This window comes from Balaenoptera borealis (assembly GCF_965194805.1).
Source record: "Balaenoptera borealis genome assembly, chromosome: 14".
Taxonomy (NCBI): Eukaryota; Metazoa; Chordata; class Mammalia; order Artiodactyla; family Balaenopteridae; genus Balaenoptera; species Balaenoptera borealis.
This window is the reverse complement of record NC_138875.1, coordinates 19,848,435-19,870,921: the sequence shown is the minus strand read 5'-3', so window position 1 is coordinate 19,870,921 and position 22,487 is coordinate 19,848,435. Positions and strand designations below refer to the sequence as shown.

Sequence of the window (22,487 nt, the reverse complement as noted above, 5' to 3'; positions counted from 1 at the left end):
AAATCAAAATAATTGTGTGAATATATATATATTCATTCACACACACGCGCACAGTAATTTCCAAATTTTCTCTGTTGGAAGAAACAGACACACACAGGCACAAAAGGCATCTCAACAGAAAGCAAAGAGAATGAACATTTATTGAGCACCTTCTAACCTTCCATGTCCCAGGTGTTTTATATTCATTGGAATATTAAAGCGTACGTTAGTTTTCATTCGTTCATTTAATCCCAATACACTCAAGACCTTTTTTTTTTTTTTTTAAACAGTGGAGAAACAGGCCCAGAGCAGTTATTTAACCTGCCCAAAGTCACAGTTAGCAAGTTGGAGGGTCTGGATTGAGAACTTTACCCGACTCCAAAGCTCATGTATCAAAATCCTATTCAGTTTAAATGATTAAAAATTCAGGGGTCCAATCTGTCACAGTATCTTTGAATCAAACACCAAACAAACAAAATGCAAACTTTAACCTACTTGCTAATCATATTAGTTTACATGGTCGCCTTGCTGTCACCATAATTTCCATCCTTTCCCCCAACTCCATCAGCATAAATCATTCAGCGTCTAAGGGTTAGCAATTCTGCTAACAGTTGATCAGGAGAACAGGCTGGCTTCTAAGTAAAGATAAACAGTTAAAATTTGTGGTGTGGGACTCACCCCGAAGACCTTAAGAGAAAAATGAGCTGTTTGGTACGACAATCTCTCATTCACGGCTGGGCGGGAGGGAACCCCCGCACGCTGGTCTGGAGGATTCCCAGCCGGCGCGTCCTTCGGAGCAGCCCGCGGGTCGGCGCAGACCGCGGGTCGGCGCAGACCGCGCAGGCGTCAGCCCGGAGCGGCTTCCCTGGAGACCGGGCGGAAGCGGTCGGGAGCTGCCCTGTGGTTGGCCGCTGGGGCGGGACGCAGAAGCAGGGGGTGGAGCCCGAGGAGGAAGGCGACCGCGACGAGGAAGAGGACGCGGCTCGGGTCATGGAGGCGGCCGAGGCGGGGGCAGCCGGCAGCTCGCTGGGTGCGCTGGGGTCTGAGGAGCCCGGCGGCCTCCCTTGGTGTAAATGAGCAGCGCGGGGCGGGCGGACTTCCGGGGCAGTGGCGGCGGCCGTTGGGGTGCGACGGTCCCGCCCGGCTCGGGTCCTTTCTTCTTCCCGGCTCCGCTGAGAGAGCTGCCCTTCGCTGCCCGGTGTTTTGAGGCCAAGATCCCGAGAGGGATTTTTTTTGCCCAGTAGGAGTAGGGTGGGCGCGTCAGTTGGTTAATCGAGGGTGCATTTGTAATCCCTCAAACAGCCCAGTGAAAGCGGAAGAGTCCCCGGCCGCCTAAAGGTTGCAGAAGCGGGGGAACTTGTCGCCCGTTTGGCAAAGGTTGGGGCCCGGGCTCAGCCCAGACGGGAAGGGACGGCTCAGCTCAGAACCGGGGACGAGGCACGTTTGCAGTGGCCGCCTCTCCGGTGACCCACTTCCAGCCTCTGGACCCTACTTTGCACCGCGCCAACCCCCGGGGCTGGGGCCAAGGCTCTCCTTCCCTGCCTCCTAGACCCCCGCCCCCCTTCTTAAAACCTTAAATTTTGGAATGGTTTTAGATTTACAGAGATGCACAGATAGCTTTTCCTAACTTTAATATCTTACATCACCATGATACATTTGTCAAAACTAAGAAAGTAACATTGGCATACTATTAATGAAAGGACAGGCTTTATTCAGATTTTGCCAGTTTTTTTCCTCTTAATTTTTTTCTGTTCCGGGCTCCAAACCAGAAAACCACATTGCATTTAGCCTGCCTTGTTTTTAATTGGTGTTAAGAGCTGGAATCTCCTCTGTCTTATCCCTCTGCCCCTTCCCTCAAGATATGAACTACTTTTTAAAATCCAGGAAATATTTACTCTGTCTTTCAATTTAGCAAGTATTTATTGGTAGTCTGTTATATGCCAGGCTCTGTTTTAGGTATTGGGTATTCAGCATTGAACCAGCTAATCTTGATCTCATATGGGAGCTAAATGTAGTCCATTGGGACCCATAGGTTCTGTCTTGTGCTGCTTTGTATTTCAGATTATTTTTTTAATTTAAGGACATGCCACTTAGAATACTTTTTAAGTTGGTTGAAAGGTCAGTGTTTAAACTTTTCTGCCCCTTGCAACTTACTCTGAATTTTCCCATAAACTTCCAAATCCTAGGATTACCTCTTGCAATCTTCCATTATTGATAAATTTTTTTCCTTAAATTTATTACTATCCTGAGAAAAATATAGTATACAAAGAAATAGTAACTAAACAGGACTGAAGACTCTACTGTGGGTGGAGCTTCTCTCATGTCTTTGTAATTTTTAGATGCTTTGACACATGTGATAAATCCAGGAAAAAAACTTTAAAAATCACTCTGCATTCTTCTTTTCTCAGTTGCCATGTTTTAAGGGGCTGGCAGTTGCTCGGAGACGATAAGCAGCCTGAATGTATTTTTATATTTCTTTGCATATCGTGCCGCAGTCCATGATCAAGTGGTGCCAGCAGGAAGTTCTTCCTCTAGAGTCATAGTACACGTGGATCTGGATTGCTTTTACGCACAAGTAGAAATGATCTCAAATCCAGAGCTAAAGGGCAAACCTTTAGGTAATTCTGGAGTTTGATACTGTTTTCTTTGTATAATAGTATTCCTTATTTATTATGTTTATTATGTTATGATTTATTAACCATATTAATAAATGTTGGAAGCAGTTCTATGATGCTTTATAGATAGTAATCTTTGCTTCACTACAGGTGTAAACTTTATAAGCCTCGTTTAATCAATGGTGAATGTGACACAAGTAGAATAGTTAACCAAACGGATGAACAGAGAGACCATGATAAACTTTTAGTCTTTTTCTCAATGTTTGAAATTTTACAACCATCTTATCTCAAGAACAATCTCTTTTATTAATTTTAATGGAAGTTGTCATTTATTCTCCCACTTTTGAAATTAACTCTTGAATTGTGTAACATTCGACAAAACAGTTGGATTTTGCACATAACCCAAAATGTTAAGGCATACAGTACAAGCTTTCCATAAAATCATAAGTATCTTTTAAAATAAAAGGCAAAGAAAAATTTTACATTGGGGATTTCCTTACTATTATGTTGGCTTTTTTTAAAAAAACTTTCTTTTTTTATTATATCTTAAATTGGAAAAGTAATTTAAATTTCTAAAAACTTCTTTTATGCATGTAGTAAGGATTTATCTTTTAGTAAAATCATAAAGAGCAATTTTCGTTCACCTGCTGCTTCCCTCTGGTGTCTATTTTGGTTTTGCTAAGTCCCCAATTCAACTCAGCCTAGTTGATTTACTAAGGAACAGAGGGATGACTGATGACTAGTTTTTGGTATGCCAAGGTCAGTCTAGGATCTTTAAAATTAAGGCTGTCAAGGAGTTAGGATTAGGGAACCTCAATTTTCTTCTGAAGGCATTTCTAACTAGTAGCATGGTAACAAGATGTTCTGTAAGTAATGATTAGTAAAAAGGTATTGTGTAATGAAGATGCAGGAATGAATGATTACCAGGAAGTGAGGGATATAATGCTGAAAGTTTCTAGGAGAAAGCATCATAGTCTTTCATTTATACTCAGCAAATATATGACTACCTAACTTGGGCTGGTGACATAATGGTGAGTCCATTAATCCTGCATTAAAAGACTACTTTTTTAGTTAAGGAAGTTACTAATCTGATTTTTTACATAGTTCACTGGTGAATCATAAATTATTACTTTTGACCCAGTGATTCTATTTTGGGGCATAATCTGATATATCAAAAATGTATGAAATAATGTTTCTTTGCCTTGTTTATAGTATCAAGATTTTAGAAACAAAATGTCTTACATTAGGGGAATGGACATAACCTTTTTTTCCCCATCTACATATTTGTGTTTTACATATTTTAGATGAACGTTACTTCAGTAGTGGTAAACAAGTAGTCAACTTGTGTAAAGAGAAAAGCAAATAATTTTAGCAATTTTAAGCTACCGGAAAACTAGAATTTCTAAACAGTCTGTAGATGATCATAACTTAATCATTTTGATAAGGAGGGGGCTCATAATGCCACCTCTCTGTCTATAATCTTTTCTGCAGATTACTATGAAGAACAGTTCAATAATTAGAACACTGATTGGGGGAGATCCCTAGTAATTGCTGTAGGTTGGCACTTGTAACAGAACATTGCTTTATATTCATTGGAAAGTTACTCAGAAGACAAGTTAGGTTTTCTAGCAGCAACCGGTAGTTAATTGTACTCAGTTATTTTCATCTGCTTTATTTTTTGGTAAAACATGGCCTAGAGTTATATATAAAGTTATATAGAGTTAATTCAATATAACTTAATTCTTTGAAAAAAATCCTCAGAGGATTTTATTTGTATCTTTTTGCAGAAGACTTCATAGAATTGCTGGTTTGTGGAAATTTTTGTTAAATTGTACTTCATAGAACTTTGATGAATGGAGGCTGTATTTTTTAACTGAGAGCTTTTTATTCTTATCAAAACAGATGGTATTACAACTTACAATTATAATATGGAATAAGTAAAATATATTTTAATTTTAATTTTTAATCCTGCTCAATTTTCTCATAAAATACTTATTTCTTATAGGGGTTCAGCAGAAATATTTGGTGGTTACCTGCAACTATGAAGCTAGGAAACTTGGAGTTAAGAAACTTATGAATGTCAGAGATGCAAAAGAAAAGTGTCCACAACTAGTATTAGTTAACGGAGAAGACTTGACTCGTTACAGAGAGATGTCATATAAGGTTACAGGTACAGATTATGGGCAATATACTTTCAGCATTAATTTTTATATAGGATGCCTGTTAACTACATGAATCTTTCAATAAATGTAAAATGGATAAGTCAGTTTCCTTTTATTTTGGGGCTTTCCCATTTTAAAAAAATTTATATGAGAATGACTTAATATATTATGAGTAATGGTGACAAAAATGTATAGTTGGAAGGAATTTGAACTCTGTCATGCTGATGTTTACATAAATAAGAGAAAATGTAAAAAAAATTTTAAAGTGAGAAAATGGGAGACAATAAACCAAAAAGAACCAGATATTTTTAATTATAAATTTAAATGCCAAGTTTAAATGAACTATGAAGAAATATGCTGTACTCTAATGCACTAATGGTAGTTGAGAGAGGCTTCTGTAATGTTTGATTAATGTTTGATTAATGTAATGTTTGATTAACATAATTAAAAACCAATTTGTTAGGAAGTATTAGCAAAGATGAGTATATTTTTTTGTTTGATTTTATGTATATATTAAATATTTCAGTGTAGATAAACTCCCCCTTACTAAGGTTTGGGTTTGAATCTTAGTGTTTTAGTAAATTACAGGAAAAATGAAACCATGTGTTGTACTGGCATATGGCAAATATATACAGTTGTAAAATGTATAAGGATCAGCTTTTTATTTATCTTGTTTGCTATTGTTTTTGTTTACTTGTTCTTTGGTTATTTGTAGCAGTTTTCAGATGAAAGCATTAAATATAATATCCAAGACCTCTTATGAAGAAAAAGAAACTTAAGAAAAATGGACAAAGGATATGAATAGGCAATTAACAAAAAGAGCAAATTCAACAATGTGGAAAAAGAATGCTCAGATTCATTAGTACTAAAAATAAGAATGTGAGAAAAAGTAGAAACAAAGTATTACAGCCTTTTCAAGAAAGCAATCTGGAAACATTTTTTGAAATTAAAGATACCTATTATGTTCTTTAACCCAATAATATCACTGCTGGGGATTTATCTAATAGAACTAAAATAATGTATATGTACAAGAATGTCTCTTGTAGCATGGTTCATAATTGCTAAAAATATGGAATGAAAACAATTGCTCATCAGGATGAGAATGGCTAAATAAACTAAGACTTCTCTATTATAGAATATTATATGGCCATTAAAAAGAATGCTTTGTGCTGTACTGTTTGACTCATAGAGATATGCCTTGTTGAGTAAAAGGCAAGATGCAAAAACCAGTATCAGGTTTTTCCATATGTGTAAAACAATGACCCAAACCCCTTCCGCCACATGTGTGTATATGTCTATGTGTGAATAGACAATGTGCACAATTATGTGTGTGTATCTGAATACTCAGAAGTTAATTTTTACTGTACATAGAAGAGATGATATAATACAGACAGTGTGCATCTTGCCTTTGTTCTTGGTGATATTTCATCTCATTCATATAGCTCTTCCTCATTCTTTTTAATGCCTGCACAGTATTCTGTTGTATTTTGTCCCAAACTTATTTAACCATTCCTTTACTGACAGGAAGACAGTATGTCCCACTTTATGCCCATTGTCCCTACGTAATTATTAATAGCACCTCCTTTTATTCAAAAGATATCTTGTAAATTATGTGGTTTCCCTGATAGTGAGGGATTATTTCTCTGTTACCAACTTTTTGCTCTTCCAAATATATGCTTCAGTAGACATTTTCATACAGAAATTTTCACATACTTTCATGAAGATATCCTTAAAGTAAGTTCCTAAAGTTTAATTGCTAGATCAAAGATAATTTGCATTAGAAATTTTGAATACTGCTATATATTGCACTTGAGGTTGTCCCAACATATTGCTAGTATGTATGACAGTATTAGATATTCATAAAGATTTTGCCTATAGGTAGAAAAAATAGTAAATCATTGTTTTGATTTGCATTTCTCTATAAGTAAGTGTGAGCATTTTTTCATGTATTTTTGGTCATTTATATATGTTTTCTGTGAATGGCCTTTTCACTTGGGCCCGTTTTTATTTAGATTGCTCCTGTCTTTTCTGATTAGTTTGTGTCATTGTTTGGGGAAGTTAAGGAAATTAACCCTTTGATGGCCATGTGTTATAAATATATTTCCAATTTGTGTTTCATCTTTTTTACTTTTCCAATTTGTGTTTTGGCTGACATTATGGTGTCAGACTTATCAGTCTTTCTCTTATGATTTCTGTGCCACTGCAACTCTTCACAGTGAAAATATCACTGGAAATTCAATGAGTAAATCTCAGTTTTTATGCTGATTCTTAACTTATAAAGTAGTATCTTGAAAGAATTAATAATGCACTAATATAATAACAATAAATATTCTAAGCATGATTTATGCATTGATAAAATGTTATTTTGTTAATTTTTTTCATGGTATTTTCTGAGTTGAAATAGGAACATAGCCTAATAGTCCTATACTGAATTTATTTCAGACCTATTTATGATGTATAACCTTATTGTTTATTTCATATTTTTATTCTGCAGTATTACATTTTTGTCTAGTTTTTTCTCTAATTATAACTCCTCTCTTTGGTCTTTTGTAATCATATGTTTAATAAATGCCTCTTGTTTATGGAGTTGACAAGTTGACAGCAAAAACGAGGTTAACTTCAGGAATGGATAAGTGATTTATTCCTATGACCTAGTAATAGAACCAATATAATCAATCAATATTCAGCGATCCACCAGCTTTGTGCATGATTCTGTACTTAACTTGCTTTTCTCCTTAGCACTTAACTTGTTCTTTGTTTTTTATATAGTATTGTTTTGATAAACTTTTATTTTCTTTCTGTTACTGCTGGATATCAGGTATATACTTTTGGGGAAGAAAAGCAGAAATTGATGAGGGAAATTCAAAAGAATCCTTTTATATGGTCAGACACATTGTCAGTTTTTCCTCAGAGTAGATATATGGTTTTCTCTAGGTAGGTTGAAAGTGATTTTTGGTGGTCACCAGATCACACTGTTATCTTTATTAATTGTTTTCTCCTGCTGTTATCAGTGTTGGCGTCAATAAAACAGAGCTTTCATATTATAGGACTTTAAGAACCTATGCATTTTTATATAATAAGAGGCTAATAATTTGTTTTCTGCCATCCAGCTGGTATCATAGGTGATTCAGAGAGAAGTGAAAATTCTTCTTAATGATTTCAAATTATTAGTTTTAATCCTAAAAATGAGAATCGATAAGTCTTTTTGAACTTATTTCAAATCTTGGTTCAGCTCAATTTAGTAAACATTTGAGTTATGGACTAGGCATTGTGCTAGAGGCTGGACATTCAAATACATGTAAGTCATGGTCCATCTCTGCCCTTAAGGAATGTGCTGGAGGGTAACTAATCAAAAAATATTGCATTGTAGTATATTTTGAAAATTAAGTAACTTTTCTCTGTGGATTAGTATTAACTGGAAATTTAAAATTTTATTTTGTTTTGCCTTTTAAAAATTCTTACGAAAAACATAGCTAGAATATATTATTACTTGTTTTTACTTCTCTAAGCAGACTGTAATTTATTCTTTGACCTACTGCTTCAAGATCATAATTAACTATAAGCATTGATAATTAATGCACTGCAGATAGAGAAATTATAGGTATAGGAGATTGAGAAACTTATTGCTATGAGTATCTGCCCAGGAAATGTTATTTTTGGACTTATTTTGTTGGAAAATATTGCCTTTACTCAGAATGTGGTACAGAAAAAAAAAATCCCAGTTAACTGAGGACTTTATTAAAGATATTATGGGACTGTGAATATATGTAAAACCTTTAACAACATATTTTGTTATTTTTTAAGCATAAAAGAGTTAAATCTATTCTAGTTATAACTTCAGTTACATCTGTGCTCCAATGTTATTTTAATTTAGAGTTGTTGGAAGAATTTAGTCCAATTGTTGAGAGACTCGGGTTTGATGAAAATTTTGTGGATCTAACAGAAATGGTTGAGAAGAGACTAGAGCAGCTTCAAAGTGATGAACCCTCAGCACTGACTGTGTCGGGTCATGTATACGATAATCAGCGTAAGTGGGTTCTTATTCATTCTATTTAGTAACTAAAAGTATCTACATTTCTTAATGTTCAGTCAGTTCAGAGAGTCGATTATGTCTTTCTGAAAGTATTCTGGCTTTTGTTGGATATATTAGCCATATTTCAACAGTCTAAGATGATTAAAATCAGGTATTGCTATTCCATATTAAATAGGCAGAAAATGGTATTTTGATGACATGTAGCTCAGTGCTTTGTGCACTTTTCATTTCTCTGATACAGTCCTGTATTACAGTTTTTATTTTATTTTTGTATTTTTTGGCTACGTTGGTTGCATCTTCGTTGCTGTGCACAGGCTTTCTCTAGTTGTGGTGAGTGGGGCTACTCTTTGTTGCGGTGCGTGGGCTTCTCATTGCAGTGGCTTCTCTTGTTGCGGAGCACAGGCTGTAGGTGCACAGGCTTCAGTAGTTGTGGCACGCGGGCTCAGTAGTTGTGGCTCGCGGGCTCTAGAGTGCAGGCTCAGTAGTTGTGGCGCACGGGCTTAGTTGCTCTGTGGCCTGTGGGATCTTCCCGGACCGGGGATCGAACCCGTGTTCCCTGCATTGGCAGGCGGATTCTTAACCACTGCGCCACTAGGGAAGTCCCTGTGTTATCGTTTTTAAAGAGGATGACTCTTCAGGTCATCCTTAAGTTACAGGAATTGGCTTTTTAGAGTAATTTTTGATTTTGTTAAAACCATTTTTAAGCAAAATTTTATAGGTAGACTAAATTTGCCTTTGCTGCCTCTTTGCTTGCTCACTTCTATTCTCCCAAGGCACTAAGACCCTCCCAAGTTAGCCCTTGTGGAAGCTTGTCCAGGCCTACCTGCCATTTTCTGCAAGCTCATATTTAATCAGTTCAAATAATCTTTGCCAACTCTTAGCAAGAAAACAGAATGGTTCCTCTCCTTCGCGTATTAAAGTATGAATGACTGATGGTATTTCCAGGGGTATTTGCATTTGAAAATAAGCTGCAATCAACCCTACTGAATATCTAATTAGGCTTTCAAACATCTTGTGACTGCTGGTGACTTCCAAATCATACCACGTAGAAGGCAAGCTACTCTGCTTTTCTCTAAGACTTGTCCTGACATACTTGCTCATAGGTCTCAGCCAGCATGTGCTTTTTCTTATCCCCCTTTTTTGAGAGCTGGTGGATCAATCTCCAGTCATTATCCACCTCCCGGATATTAAAGAAGAAAAGAAGTAGAGCTGCCATTCTGTCTTAGAAGAAGATATGAAGCTTTCATGTGTCTTTTGTACCTGTGCTCTTTTGTCACTTACAAGGTCTGGGTAGCAAGAAGGTTCCAAATGTGTTTCTGTGTAATTTTTAAAGCAAACTTAGATTCTATTTGTTAGAACATATTACAGAGAGCTAGGTCTTATATCCTAAAATATCTAATTCTTCATGAATTCTTCTTTCTCCTCCACGTAAGATTGTGTTAAAAAATTTTTTTAAACCTACAGAAAAGTTGACAGAATGATACAATGAGAACAGTCGTTATGCCTTTCCTTGTAGATACTCCCATTGTTATCATTATGCCACATTTGCTTTATCTTGCTGTTTATTGATTGGTTGATAGGTTGTTGAGCCACTATTACAGACATCATAACACTTGAAATGTAAATACTCCTGAGATTAAGGACTGTCTCATATAACTCTAATGTCATTTTCACACCTAAGAAAATTTGTTTCTATATAATTTCCCTATACTTTTAATAAAAGATCTCTTAAACTATAAACAAATCCAAAATTGTTTTTAATAGCACATACCACTAGTGTGTAAAGTTTAGATTCAGATCTTTAAAGCTGTAATGTTAGCTTTATCATTAATGTCACACTTTTACTTTTATACTTACTTCCAGATAAACATGAGTAAAAGTTCTACTAATGTCTTTCGGAATTTTTTATGAGAGATCAGTTTTCGTAATCTGTTAATCATTCAGCACTCCCAGTATGCATTTGCTATCACAGGCCTTGGAATTCACTTGTGGTAGTTACTTTACAGAATTCCTGTGAAGGACAAGAGAGATTAGTTAAGTGTGTAGCAGTATGGTGGTGGGGAAGGGGGGTTGGATATAGATTAAGCCCTTTATCTTTTTAAAACTCATTTGTTAAAAAGAAAATTAAAATTTGTGGTGGTGACTTTTAACAACATTGGCTGTTTTTATAGCTATAAACCTGCATGACATCTTGCACATCAGACTACTTATTGGATCTCAGATTGCAGCTGAGATGCGGGAGGCCATGTATAATCAGTTGGGTCTCACAGGCTGTGCTGGAGTGGCTTCTAATAAACTATTGGCAAAATTAGTGTCTGGCATCTTTAAACCAAATCAGCAAACACTCTTACTACCTGAAAGTTCTCAAGATCTCATTCATAGTTTGAACCACATAAAGGAAATGCCTGGTAAGACAAATATATTTGAAAAATATATATTGGTTTTATTGTATTTAAGTTTAAAAATTACAGCTACGGGTAATTAATTCATAGAACCTGTGTACTTGGCTCTTGGTGAAAACCAAAAAACCTGACGTTTTCTGGAGGGAATCTATATTAGGAATCTATATTTATGAAAGTATTTTCCTAGTTCTACCTACTTTTGTATAGTTTGAATATGATCATGAAAGTTATAACCTGGAAACGTATGGTCCTTTATCACAGCATTAATTTTTTTCCTGTGCTAAAGTATGACTGAGTTTTGGTGCAAGAACTTTGTCATAGGAGTTTCGCTAATGAGAAGATTTGTTCGCTTTCTGGCTCGAAGTTGTATTTGGGATGGTTACTACCTCCAGATATAAATGTGTGGTATTGTGTATAGAAATCAATCAAGTTAGCTAATAATTAGCAAATGGTAATGAATTTTAATTGCTGTAGTGACAGTCTTTCTTTACATGAATAATAACTATGATTCTTCAGTACTTCCACATTGTTATGTAACAGGTGGTAAAAATTTCATTTTATCAATATCAAGACAGCATTTATTGGTTGTCTCCTTATTCATTATATTATACTATGGTTGTTAGGTTTTCGAGGTGGTTCATAACTCAGAGGCCTTGAGCAGAACAATAACCTAATTTTTAATAAAGTTTGAGCTTAACAAAATACCAATTATGGTATCAAAACTTGTGGTTGATATCTTTATAATATTTTAATTAGCTAATTTTAAAGAGAAAAACTATTGTAACACCGTATGCATTTCTTTTCGCTTAGGTATTGGCTATAAAACTACCAAACGTCTGGAAGCACTGGGTATCAGTAGTGTGCGTGATCTTCAAACCTTTTCATCCAAAATATTAGAAAAGGAATTAGGAATTTCAGTTGCTCAGCGTATCCAGAAGCTCAGTTTTGGAGAGGATAACTCTCCTGTGACACCCTCAGGACCACCTCAGGTACGTGATGATGATGTTTATTTTAATTGAATACTGGTTGTCACATTATTTGAGATAAAGATTCCTAGTTTTACTACTTTGTTCTTACTATTTTAATTTGCGTTTTAGGTTAGTACATGATCCCTTTCCTATAAGAAGGCTATTTATTATATTAGATTAATAAATATTCTTAAATTGAATCTAAGAATTAGTATTTAAGTCTCAAGTTAGCCACTCTGATTGAATACTACTTAATTTTAATAGCCTATATTGTATACAGGAGGCAAAATATTATAATTTTTAAAAATCTTGTTTTCAGAGTAGTCTAATGGTTTAGGAAATGGAGAAAGGTATAATCACCCAGATAACATTGATTAATTTTTTTCCTGAGGGATAATAATATATACATTATCCCATTTAATCTTCACAATGAATCTTCCCGGTAGGTAGTGCTATTGTTTGTTCATACCTTTTCCCCCTCCCTTACTCCCTCTTCCTCCCATTATTTTTTTAAGATGAAGATACTGTACTTTAGAAAGGTTAAATAACTTGCCCAAGGTTAAACTCAGATTCAAGTCCTAGGAGATTAAGAGCCTCACTGTAATCGTACAGTAAAGCTTGGCATTGGTACTAGAGCTTTGTAATTTTCTTGACTTCCAGTGCACTTTCTAGTGGAGTACAATAACTTGCAGATAAAAAGATTTAATGTAAAAGTGAACTAAATGGCTCAAACTAAGTACGTGAGGTAAGTTAGTAAAGAATGTGTTGAATATTTATTTGACATATACACTGATAATTGGATATGTTTATTTGGGTTTATATTAATCCTTATTTGTGCTTCTTTGGTAGTCCTTTAGTGAGGAAGATTCATTTAAATGTTCATCAGAAGTTGAAGCTAAAAATAAGATTGAAGAACTACTTGCTAGTCTTTTGAACAGGTGATTTTTCCATTTTGCCATATCATCTTATAGATTCTGTGTCTAGTACATGGAAAGAATACTTGATGTTCTATCTTGGAACTTACCAATTAACTGGAGACTAAACATGCAAAGATAGATCATTATAAAGTAACATGTTTGTAACTAAATTTAATTCACCTACTTCCATTGGTCTTAATTTTAGTAACATTGTGGTTTACTGTGGATCTTAAGCTGCTGATCATTAACCTAAGGGAGTTTTATGCGTATCTCTAGAATCGCTGCACCTATAAACTTTGTGATGATTGAGGATAGGAAATTAATGGAGAAAGCAGAAGAACCCTTTTATCTCCTGTGCCTCGGACTATGTGAAAGAAAATGGAGTCAGATGAAGGAATAGCTTAATGGGATTATGTGTGAGCAGTGAGAGTGATTGTGGGTATGTGCAGGGTTACTGGCCTATAAATACATGAAGAGTGTCAATTGGGATTATGAGTATACAAATAGCATTGCATAAACTGAACAAGACATTTAGTTTTCTGATGCTCCTTTGCCATCATATATCTATTTCTCAATACTCCATTTCTTTTCCTCCCATTTCTTTGATATGTCAAAGTGGGGTGTCAGGGGTCTAACAGTTTTGGGTAGGTGTGCTTCTGTAATGATGCTAGGATGGTTAATGTGACTAGAGAAAATGGTTTTTGGATGGCTGTAACTCTCAGAAAACTGATAAAGTGAAATTTCCTTCAACTTTGCTGTCACATGCATTGCAATCCCATGTCTTGAGCAGGGCCGTGCCGCTCATCATTTGCTGCATGCAGCTGGCTGGCTGTATGACCCAGCTGCAGTGATATGACTCAGGCTGAGCCTGTGAGTATGCTAGTGAAACTGGGTTATCTGCTTTGTTTCAGCTAAGTATAAGACTACTGTGAAATGCCTGGTCACTGGAAAAAGTTGTTCAAATAGAGAAACCACAAGAAGTCTACGTTTTATAGGTTCTCTTATTTGAAGCATCAACCCAGAAATGAGTCTAGATGCTCTAAACCTGTGAAATAACTATTAACCATTTCTCCTTGTCTCTGCTTGGTATTCCCTTTTCTACATAGTGGCCCCTTATATCAGTGACTGAGTTGTATAATGCCATCTAAGTAACTGGCAAAAAAAATAATTGCGTGTGTGTGAATGTTCTCAAGCATATGATGATTAATACTATCGATATGTAAGAGGTATAAAATCATACATCTAGGCACTGGTCCATTAATCCATTCTCTAGGCACTGGTCTTAAGATTGCTTAGAGTATAACCTTTTTCTAGTATGTCTTAATTAGTTATAGGAACCAAATTACACTCTTTGAGTTGCATATTAACTTAATAGAGCTGGAAGATATTTAAACTAGTAACATGTTTACAGGAACCATTTAAGATATTATCTTAAAGCAGCAATCAAGAAGTTTTGTGATAAAGCAATAAGAAAATAATTGTTTACTACAAAAATCCAAATTTTCTATTTCAAAATCAATTTGAGTATGTTTAATAATACTTATATTTTATGTTTGTGACGCATATAAAAAGGAAAATGTTATTCTTTGATGACATTTATTTTCTCTAGTAATTAGATTTTCTGCTTTATAAGCGGATTTTCCATGTCATTAAAAGTTTTGTTTTCAACACTAAAACCAAGATTATTTGGATGGAACACTTTTTAAGATGCATGGACAAGTACTTACCTTCCTAAATATAGTGTATAATTAATCTTTCACATTATTTCTCTAATGCCATATAATGGTGATATTACTGACTTCCTTGGATCTATTTGAGGAATGCTTTTTGACAGAAATAATCTCATTAAAATTTTTTTTCTTTTTGTAATCTTATTTTTTTTTTTTTTTTGTAATCTTATTTTTTTTATGTGTGTAAAAAAATTGTCATTTTTTATATATTTGCTTCTGTCAGTAAATGATTCTCTGTTTCTTAAATTTCCTGCTGATTTTAATATGTTGCTTTTAGTTATGTTTTGGATTTGGATTGTAAAATGGCTTGTTATTATTATATCTTATCTCTGTTCTTTTTCTGATAGCACTCAATTCTGCATGAGACCTGAGAGCCGTATTTAAGTTTCAGAGCTTTATTATGTAGACTTTGTGAAGTTTGCTTGAACTATTCAGGGACCTTTATTGCCTACTGCCTAATTATCAACTGTATAATTGTTACAGTTACTAAATCTGGCACCTTTAGGTAAATGAGGTATATTGGACCATTAAAAAAACTTTAGATAATACTTTTTCTAATTCCTTGCTTCCTCTTTCTCTTTATTTTTAGAGTCTGCCAAGATGGAAGGAAGCCACATACAATAAGATTAATAATCCGTCGGTATTCATCTGAGAAGCACTATAACCGTGAGAGTCGTCAGTGCCCAATTCCATCCCACATAATTCAGAAGTTAGGGATAGGTAATGGACTAATTTTCTGATAATTTAATTGGCAGGTCAAACTCTTAAAAAAACAAACTTTGAGTTAGAAATATGATACAAAGATGGGTAGTCTTCACAGGGAGTTAGTGAACTATTAAATACTTTTATTCTATATGAAATTTTCACTAGAAAACTTTGTTGTTTTTTAATAGATATTAAAAGTAAAGACTCAGGAATGCTTCCCAACTCCAGAGAAAACAAAACTATGGTAATTAATTATATAGCATGAGATAACTTCTTTATGGGCGTTTAGATTGTTTCCAGTTTTTGACTGTTACAAAAAATGGTGCTGTGAACATTTGTGTGCAAGTCATTGGGCAAGTATATGCTTTTGTTCATCTTGGGTAGATTACAAGGAGTGGAATTCCTGGGTTGTATGGTAAAGTTGAACTCTAAACTGACAAATTTTTTTCCAAAGTGAGTATAACAATGTAGATTCTCACCAACAAAGTATAGAGGGTTCCAGTTTTTTCATATTCTCATTGACATTTAGTACTGTCATTTTCTTTTATTATACTCATTTTCATGACTGTGTAATGGTATTTCATTGTTTTGGTTTTTTCTTCTTATATGGATAATACTTTTGATATCATCTAAAAATTCCTGGCCTAACCCAAAGGTCATAGATATTTCCTCTTATGTTTTCTTTCAGAAATTTTATAGTTTTAAGATTTACACTTAGATCCACTTTGAATTAATTTTTATGTGTTGTGTAAAGTAAGAGTCTTAGTTCCTTCTTTTCCCTGTGGGTATCCAGTTGTTCCACAGAATTTGTTGAAAAGAATGTTCTTTCCCCTTTGAATTGCCATAGCACCTTTGTCAAAAACTAATTGGCCATAAATGTAAGGGCTTATTTTTGACCTTCTTATTCCATTGATCTATATGTTTATCCTTATACCAGTTCTACCCTGCCTTGATACTTTGTTGTAAGTTTTGAAATTAGGTAGTGTAAGTTCTCTAGCTTTGTTCTTTTATGGATAAGAATTTGATTTCTTTATTTGCTATAAGTTTATTCTGATTTTCTGTTCATTTTGAGTCAATTTTGGTCATTTGTATCTTCTAGGAATGTATGCATTTCATCCAAGTTGTCTAATTTGTTGTCATGAAGTTGTTAATATTCCCTTATAATCCTAATTTTTGTAGGGTCTATAGTGATGTCCTCTCTTTCATTCTTGATTTTGGTAATTTGTGTATTCTTTTTTTTTTTTTTCCCTTGGTCATTCTAGCAAAGGTTTATCAGTTTTGTTAATCTTTTCCAAGATTCAACTTTTGGTGTCATTGATTTCTCAATTGTCTTTCTACTTTCTATTTCATTTATTTCTGCTCTGATCTTTGTTATTTCCTTCTTTCTGCTTGCTTTAGGTTTAATTTGCCTTTCCACTCCTGGTTTCTTAAGATGGAAGCTTACATTATTTATTTTATCTTACTTTCTTTTCTAGTAATTCAAGTTTAAAGTTATACATTTCCTTCTAAGCAGTGCTTTAGCTGCATTCCATAAATTTTGTTGTGTTTCTTTTTCATTACGGCTAAAATAGTTCTAATATCCATTGTGATTTCCTCCTTGACCCTTAAACTTATTTAGAAATTTGCTGTTTAATTTCCAAATATTTGATTATTTTTCAAATTTCTTTTTGTTGCTGATTTCCATTTTGATTTTAGTTGATCAGAGAACATACTTAAAGTAACTTCAGTCCTTTTACATATATTGTGCCTTATTTTGTTGCCTAGCATATGGTCTATCCTGGAGAATGTTCCATTTGCATTTGAAAAGAAGAGTTGAGCAACACTATCAAACCATTCTACTTAACTAAAATGTATGGACTACTTCTCCAAAATAGCATTTTTGAATGACAGTTTGTCTGGATATATAATCCTTTACTGATTTCTTTCTATACTTTGAATATAGTATTCCATTGCTTTCTGGTTTTCATTATTTTTGATGAGGAGGCAGCTGTTAATAGTTTAATCAGGAGAGATTCCTGTTAATAGTTCCAATCAAGAGAGAATAACCACACAGAAATTTGAACAGGGAAAGTTTCAAAGAATTACTAAATTATGATAGGGGAGTGACTATAAAGATATAAAGATACTCTAAGAGGTCCCCGAGGGCTAAGGAAAAGTATCCAGGGAAGGACAAACTTGGAAAAGAGAGTCCTCTTACCCCTCAAGGAGAAGATATGGTTGCAGAACACTGAATGGTAGAGAAATCCTTTGAGCTACCTGGCCCAGAGCTGGTCCATAGTTATTGGGCAAAGAGAATACCACCCTCTGATTTGCAGATGAGCTGAGGCTGATTGGTGGGTGCACAGGGGGTGTTGGGATGTTGGGAGTTTGCTCACTGGCAGGGCAGTGCACGCGCTGGGGTATGCAGGTGTCCATGTTGGGAGGGCTTCTGTTAACAATCCTCCAGGATGTGGGCAAGCTGAGATTGGTAGGTGTTTGTGCTGAAGGAATCTTCATTCTCCTGCTAGTGCAAAGGTGGAGGGTATGGTGCCTGCATAGGAAGAGCTGGAGGAAACAACCCTCTGTGGCATACGCAAGTCAAGCCTATTAGGTGGGTATGCAGGAAGAGTCAGGGTGCTGTTTATGGCACAGGCCTGGTATGTGCAGTGTTTGAGTTGCTAGTGCCATGGTAACATGGTCACTAGGCTTGGACTGGGGCTGGAGGTTGCTGAGGGACTGAGCGTTCCACACACATGTGGTCTGGCGAGCACTATTGGATATTTCCACACATATGTAACTGCACACAGACCATGTTACGGGAGCAAGAAAAGGTAAATGACAGTACATCGGAACCAGGAAGAGAAACACCCTTTCTCCTTTAATGGTCCTCCAGTTCTCTCTACTGACAAAACTTAACAGTTGTGTTCAATGTAAAAAAAATTTTAGAGTCCAGTGCATTATCACACAGCAGTTACTGAAGGGTGATTTGTAGCTGAGAGGCAATAAATTGTTACCAGGCACAGTTGTATTGTTGTTCTCCTTTATGTGATGAGTTATTTACCTCTCTGTCTTTTTCAGCAGTTTGACTATGGTGTATCTAAGTGGTTTTGTGTGTGTGTGTGTGTGTGTGTGTGTGTGTGTGTGTTTATCCTACTTGGGATTTATTGAGATTCTTAATTCTGTAGACTAAATTTTTAAATGAAATATGGGGAGTTTGGGGCTCTTACTTCTTCAAATATTCTTTCTTTCCTTCTTTTTCTTTCCTTTCCTTCTGGGACTCTCATTGCACATATGATGGTATGCTTGATAATAATGTCCTATAGGTGTGTGCAATTCTATTCATTTTTCTTCAGACTTTTTTCTTCTTTATCAGATTAGATAATTTCTTTTGAGCTGTATTCAAGTTCTCTGATTCATCTGTCACCTCAAAACTGTCGTTACACATCTAGTGATTTTGTTGTTGTTGTTTTGGTTACTATATAGCTCTGGAATTTCCATGTGTTTTGTTTTGTTTGTTTGATTCTGTTTCTTTATTGAGACTCCCTCTTTTTTGGTAGTGGTTATCATATCTTACTTTAATTCCTTAAAATGATTTTCTTTAATTCTTTGAAAATATCTATAATAACAACTTTGAAGTCTTTGCTAAATTGAACTTAAAGTCAGTTTCTATTGACTGCTTTTTCCGCCTGAGTATGAATCACATTCCTGTTTTTTTTTTGTATGTATTGTAATATTTTGTTGAAAATTGGACTAGGTAATGTATTCTAGAAACTCTGGATTTGGATTTTTTTCCCCTGTGGGCTTTTTTTTCCTTTTCTTTCTTTGTAACCTGTCTGGACTTAAGCTGCAAAATCTACCTCCCCTGTGATGTGTTGCCCCTGATCTCTCTGCTTAACTTTTTTTCTTTTTTTAAATTTAAATTTAAATTTTTAATTTTGTCTTCTTAGGAGGTTACCCTGTGTCTGCAAAGCTTGGTGGTTAGACAATAATTGGTCAAAGGTTTGCTCAAATACTACAGCCTGGAAGGCTTTCATTTTCTGTCAACAGACAAGTGCTTGGGTTGGAGAGCACTTTCAAAATTTAGGCCTTTTTCAAGTCTGCCTTGGCTTTTATTTTCGGCTAGTCCCTCTTGCATCTCCGCTGGTATGCTTGTTGCCATTCTGGTGAGAGACATGTGGAAAGCTTGGCTCCTCTCTGTGTGTGCAGCTCTCAGTCAGCTGGGGTTGTGAGGAGAGCTTATCTAGTCCCTCTGTGGTTCTCTCATTTCCAGATCTCCGGGTTAAATTTATGGCTGGTCCACTGATCTTTCACTCATCCCAACCACAGTTGCAACCGCAGGCTCAAGAGCTATGTGATTTCCTTTGTTTCCTACCAAGTTTGTTCATTTTTCTGGCAACACTGCTGGGTGTGGGCTTTTGCCCTCTACCTCAAGTCAGGTCAGTCCTTTCTGGCAGCAAAGCTTCCGGCTTTCACAGCCAGCCTCATCCTGGTAAAACTACTATACAAACTGTACTGTGTAAATGGGGATACAAGCAACTCCAACCAATAAGACTGCTGTCCCCACTTTATTACCTAAGTTTAGCAGCTTTTCATAAATCAGTGCTTCTCACTTTATTTGCCTTTGGTTCATTCCAGAATCTCAGAATGATTATTTTTGACCATTTTGTTCAGTTTTATTTTAATTTTATGGGGAGATTTTCTGACCTCATCTTTCTCCCATAACTAAAAGTTCCATATTTCAAATCTTCTGAAAACCTTAACTCATTTGGCAGTTGGTGTTAGTGTTGAGATGTCCCAGTTCAGTAAATAATGTCAAGATGTCCCAATGATATCTATTTAGGATTTTAACTTCTTAATCTAAGCAATATAAATTAGATTAAGCTCTTAATATTAATTATGATATAATGTGTTTAGATATTGTCTTCTTAAACATTTTATTTAGGAAATTATGATGTGATGACCCCAATGGTTGATGTACTTATGAAACTTTTTCGAAATATGGTGAATGTGAAGATGCCATTTCATCTTACCCTTTTAAGTGTGTGCTTCTGCAACCTTAAAGCCCTAAATACTGCTAAGAAAGGGACTATTGATTATTATTTAACACCATCATTATCAACAACTTCACGCTCTGGCAAGCACAGTTTTGTAAGTACACTGTTACTGGATTTGTATGGTTAAATTAGAGATATAAATTTGTGTTTAACTGATACAATTTAGAGATTCTTTTGGGTGATATGATTTGAATGACTTACTTGTAATAGTGCCTTTCATATTATGGTTTCTAGCCTTAAGTATATTGTACTGTGATCTAAGAATAAAACATAAACATCGCTGGATAAAAGAGAAAACCTTGATAGAGGTTCTCTGTCTTGGAACTGTTAAAACATTTTATAACAGTATATAGGAATATGATGATTAGCTCATATGAAAATATTTTCAAATACTGGAAATCTAATCTTGTTGTCAATTTATACATAAGCTACCAGCGACAGCCCCCCCCAGATGTCTCTGTTCAAATATTTAAATTTTCTTGGTTTTGAAATTACATAAAATTCTGTTAGCAATATTGATAGAATATGACTCCTCATTTTACAATTGTAGAAATTAAGAGTGTGGCAATAGAGAGGCAGAGGCTAGTCATATTTTCACATGACTAAAAGAAAATGCAAACTTTTGTTTACCAAATGCTTTAAAAAATAATCATCTTTTACTAAATTGTTTATGCCTACAATTAACTCTTAATTTTATTTTATTTATTTATCTATAAATTTTATTATTTATTTTTGGCTGCATTGGGTCTTCGTTGCTCCGCGCGGACTTTCTCTAGCTGTAGCGAGCGGGGGCTACTCTTCGTTGCGGTGCGTGGGCTTCTCATTGCAGTGGCTCCTCTTGTTGCAGAGCACGGACTCTAGGTGTGTGGGCTTCAGTAGTTGTGGCACATGGGCTCAGTAGTTGTGGCTCATGGGCTCTAGAGTGCAGGCTCAGTAGTTTTGGCACATGGGCTTAGTTGCTCCGCTGCAGTGGGATCTTCCTGGACCAGGGATCGAACCCATGTCCCCTGCATTGGCAGGCAGATTCTTAACCACTGCGCCACCAGGGAAGTCCAACTCTTAATTTTAAATGTTTTTATTATTTTCTTTAGCTTTATTGTTTAATCAGTCATTATAATTTTAGTAATATTTTCATTTACATTTAAGCTTATAATGAGAACAGAACAGTGTTATGGAAATACTGAATTAGTGCCCTTCAAATTACTTTTTTTCAGTGACCCTTTTTATTCTGTTTATTAACTGACATTTAAAAAGATGTTTACTTTTTACTTTTTAATTAGTCTGTAGAATGAGAATTAAAGATTTTTCATTCACAGTAGTATTAGAGAGGTAAACGTAAGTGAAAGTACCTTGTACATGTCTGGCTCACAGTTCGTGCTCAATAAAAACAATGACGCAAATCTCTTCTTTTACTTTTTGGAAGTTACTAATGTGTTGGTGTTTCCTGAATTATATTTGACTATCTGTACATTTTTATGGTGCTTGAACTAGAGGGAAAATTAGGCAAATTAAAATAGAAGGTGTTTTAAAATTTTTATTTCATGTAAATATAGAATAATGTTACATCTTAATAATGATACTGGGTTTTTACCATATAAGTATTTTTTTTTCTTTCTGTTAAATGTTACACTTCAAAATAGGGAATTTTAGAAAACCAGCCCTTGATGCTATCTGTGCATATACATATATTTTAGATACCCTTGGTATCATTTTATTTTTATAGGCCACCAGTCTTTTTATTCACAGAATTGGAAGTTTGAATACATGATTGTTTAGGTCCTTTCCAGGTTTCCAGTACATACCTACCTTCTGGCTCAGTGCTATCTAGGAAGGAAGCCACCTTCCTGGAATAGTGAGTAAAGATCCACACAGTTGTGTGACTAATTGTGGTGGATTGATCATTTCTAGTTGTTTGGAACTGGCCAAAAGGATTGAAGTTATGG

The 22,487-nt window shown here is 35.2% G+C and overlaps 1 protein-coding gene across 10 annotated transcripts in view; it reads left to right on the top strand.

Moving 5' to 3' along the window:
• The first annotated feature begins 841 nt into the window (after window positions 1-841).
• POLI (DNA polymerase iota) overlaps window positions 842-22,487 on the top strand; it is a 42,465-nt gene continuing 20,819 nt past the window's right edge. The window contains exons 1-11 of one of the 10 annotated variants that reach the window (XM_082353407.1): window positions 844-1,048; window positions 2,041-2,097; window positions 2,475-2,597; window positions 4,600-4,764; window positions 8,631-8,783; window positions 10,961-11,197; window positions 12,002-12,180; window positions 13,009-13,097; window positions 15,396-15,526; window positions 15,700-15,755; window positions 20,433-20,585. In XM_082353407.1, coding sequence (XP_082209533.1) covers window positions 970-1,048; window positions 2,041-2,097; window positions 2,475-2,597; window positions 4,600-4,764; window positions 8,631-8,783; window positions 10,961-11,197; window positions 12,002-12,180; window positions 13,009-13,097; window positions 15,396-15,526; window positions 15,700-15,755; window positions 20,433-20,447 — 1,284 coding nt within the window. In that variant the 5' untranslated portion in view covers window positions 844-969 and the 3' untranslated portion in view covers window positions 20,448-20,585. The other 9 variants (XM_082353406.1, XM_082353415.1, XM_082353412.1 and 6 more) reach the window with 9 other exon arrangements.